The sequence below is a fragment of the Humulus lupulus genome, chromosome 6 (assembly GCF_963169125.1).
Source record: "Humulus lupulus chromosome 6, drHumLupu1.1, whole genome shotgun sequence".
Taxonomy (NCBI): Eukaryota; Viridiplantae; Streptophyta; class Magnoliopsida; order Rosales; family Cannabaceae; genus Humulus; species Humulus lupulus.
This window is the reverse complement of record NC_084798.1, coordinates 66,302,986-66,306,264: the sequence shown is the minus strand read 5'-3', so window position 1 is coordinate 66,306,264 and position 3,279 is coordinate 66,302,986. Positions and strand designations below refer to the sequence as shown.

Sequence of the window (3,279 nt, the reverse complement as noted above, 5' to 3'; positions counted from 1 at the left end):
AAACTTGTATCCCCCAACTTCAAAATTTAACCAACAGCACATTTTGTGTTCACAATTGAATAGAATATAACAAAATCTGGAGGATATGCCAAGTTCACCTTCAAAAGTTTCAGTGCACGAATCTCCTTAAACAAGGTGAGCATAATATTTATTTTATTCTCCATGACCATTACTAAATTTATGTTGACACTATTTTAATTTGAGTATGTCTCCTATTTTATGTGGGAACCAAATAGGGGCTATAATTAAAGTAATAGAAACTGACCATATTTTTAAACAGCAATTTCATGCCTCAAAGTTTGTACACATACACATACGTAACTTTCAAGGTTGTCATAAACAATCACTTAGTTTAGATGTCAAATTTTAATTTAGTTAAAAAAATCATTTTATTATCAATTTAAATTCTTTTTTATTTTCAAAGGAAACTTGTCTTAAGTCTATTAATGCCCACATTCCCTCATCATTAGAAATTCTTCCAATATATTGACTAGCTCATTTTACTGGGCCTATTGTTTAATCTCCTCAATATCAATGGAAGACCCAAATAAATCTTACACTTGAAAATGCATTGGCCTTTATTATTTACGTTCACATTTCCTTTAATTTGGGTATGTCTCCCATTTTCTATGGGAACCAAATAAGGAAAAACTATAATAATAGGAATTTTCTTCTATTTTGAAAATCCAGTTTCACATTTGTGCCATGTTTTTACACACCTTTGCAATATCAAGCTTTTCACCAATATCGACTGAGTTTACAGGTCAAATTGTATGTATAATAGGCTATGTAAAACATACAATAAATCTATTCATAATATATTGCCTAAAACTTATATATGGACGAGGTAGGAAGTTTGCAAGAAACATCAAATTGGGAAAATATACTACAATCTTTGGGGATTGAGAAACTCGCAAATGATATTGAGATGGAGGATGTCCAGGGAAAGGTCTTGGAGTCCCTTGAAGAGTGGGAGGATTTTTATTACACATACTCTTTGTGGGTAGGCTTCAGTGTCCGCAAAGCAGATGTACGGAAAAAAAATGGGAACATCACCATGAGAAAATGGGTATGTTCAAAAGAATGTTTCTGCAAACACATGGAAATTGACAAGGCCGGTGGGAGCAAACGAAAAACATCTATTACTAGGACTGGTTGCCAAGCTAGTTTTTGAGTCGTAATGATGGGCGATGAGGGTCCGTGGATTTGCAAGGAATTCCAACCTCTGCACAACCATGACAAGGCAACATTAGATGAGTTGCGATTTCTGAGATCAAACCGTTTCGTGTCAAAAACCCTAGTTGCTCAAGTGAGGTCAATGAACCAAGTTGGGATAAGAACTTCACACATCATCTCCCACTTGGCAATGAAGTCTGGTGGGTACGAAAGGATGCCTTGCCAGCTACGAGACGTTTACAACAAGATCGCCCATGTCAAAAGAAAAGAGAAAAGATAGATTCAGATGGTGCTTTGGGATATTTGGATTGTCTGTCAAAGAGGGATCCAAATTTCTTCATTCAATATTAATGTGACGTGGACAACAGATTGGGGAACCTATTCTGGGCGGACGGATATTCTCAACGGGATTTCGTCGCATTCGATGAGGTTATTGGATTTGACACAACATATATGACAAACAAATATAATAAACCCCTGACAATTATTTTGGGCGTCAAATCATCATTTCAAGACCTGCATATTTGGAATGGCACTACTTAACTCCGAGGATGAGCAAACTTACTTTTGGTTGCTTGACAAATTTATTGAATGCCAAAATCATGTAACACCAAAAGTTGTGGTGACAGATGGAGATGGAGCTATCAAAAATGCTGTCTTGAAGTACTTCCCAAATGCAACTCATTGGTTGTGTGCGTGGCACCTGTGTACCAACACTTTAAAAATTTCAAAAGACCCTCGATTCTTACAAGGATTTCAAGATGTCATGTACAACTATTACACAATAGAGGAATTCATGCAAAAATGGGGGGAATTAATACACAATTTTGACCTCTATTCTAGCCAATGGTGCACCAACACTTATCACAGTCGTCGTTCATGGGCAGAGACATACCTAAGAGGGAAATTTGTCGCCGGAATGCGGACCAACCAAAGATGTGAGTCTATGAATTCAAGTATTAAAAAATTCCTACATGCAAGTTATAGTCTCCGTGAATTCGTTACCTCGATTGACGTTGCTATGACAAAGTTGAGGCACGTCGAGAGAGAAGATGATTACAATAGTCAACACAGTAGTCCTCCAATACCAGGTCCCAAAAATGCTCTTAAGACGTACCATGAGCAGTGTGCCAAATTGTACACTAGAAATATGTACTATAAAGTAGCTGATCAAATCAAAGCGGAACATGCGTACTTTGTCAACAATTGTGAAGACAATGGTGAATCATTCTCCTACAGTTTTTCAAAGTTCCAACACGAGGATAAAGTGTACAACGTTCATTACCACCCACAAGAGGAGACATTCACCTGTCACTGCTTGCTTTTTGAGACAGACGGCTATCCGTGTAGACATATTTGGGCCGTAATGAAATACCGTCATATGAAGATAGTACCACAGTCTCTCCTGCTGAAACGGTGGAGTAAGAATGCAAAAGCAGACCTCCCCCTCGAACTAAAGCAACACTCCACAGAAAAGCAACAGTTATTTGAAATGGCTAGGCAGGCATCCCTCGCTTTGGATACAAACTTGTTGAGCTATTACGCTTCCAAGTCTGAGCAATCTTACACCAAAGCGAAACAAGAAGTGGCAACACTAACTGCAATGTTCAAGGATGCAGTTCCATTGGAATCAAACACCGGTGACAATGACTCGGGACGATATCAAACCTATCAAGAAAATGAAAACATTACCAGGGACCTAACACCTTGTAGACCTAAAGGATCCGCCTATGCAAGAAACAATAGGGACAATGTTACGATAGATATGTCAGATGGAGCCGTTAAAACTAAAAGGAAGTGTTCGAACTGTTATTCTGCAGACCACAATCGAAGAACATGCCCTCAGCTGGCCGGTCTACCGCTTCCTCACGGTCAACAACCCTCACCAAGTAAGAGAGCTTAGCATTCGGCTAAATTCGACGAATCTAGATGACCATCGAACTTTATGACAGAATGATAGTGCAAATTGATTAAGTGTCTATTTTCGTAGGCTTTCTGTCCTACTTAACAATTAAAGTGTTTTGTAATGGTTTAGGTGGCTGAATTAGTATAACAATGGCATTAATGTAAGTGAATTCAAATTGTAGCTAAATAGTATATTTG

At 38.1% G+C, this 3,279-nt stretch overlaps 1 protein-coding gene across 1 annotated transcript; it reads left to right on the top strand.

Annotated features, from left to right (window-relative positions):
* The first annotated feature begins 1,705 nt into the window (after window positions 1–1,705).
* Window positions 1,706–3,079, top strand: LOC133785175 (protein FAR1-RELATED SEQUENCE 5-like). The gene has a single exon (XM_062224430.1). It carries the CDS (start codon window positions 1,706–1,708, stop codon window positions 3,077–3,079), a length of 1,374 nt encoding a protein of 457 aa, XP_062080414.1.
* The last annotated feature ends 200 nt before the right edge of the window (window positions 3,080–3,279 follow it).

Bases quoted from the DNA above. Each gene is read 5' to 3' on its own strand.
- LOC133785175 (XM_062224430.1), top strand. From the start codon at position 1,706: ATGGCACTACTTAACTCCGAGGATGAGCAAACTTACTTTTGGTTGCTT.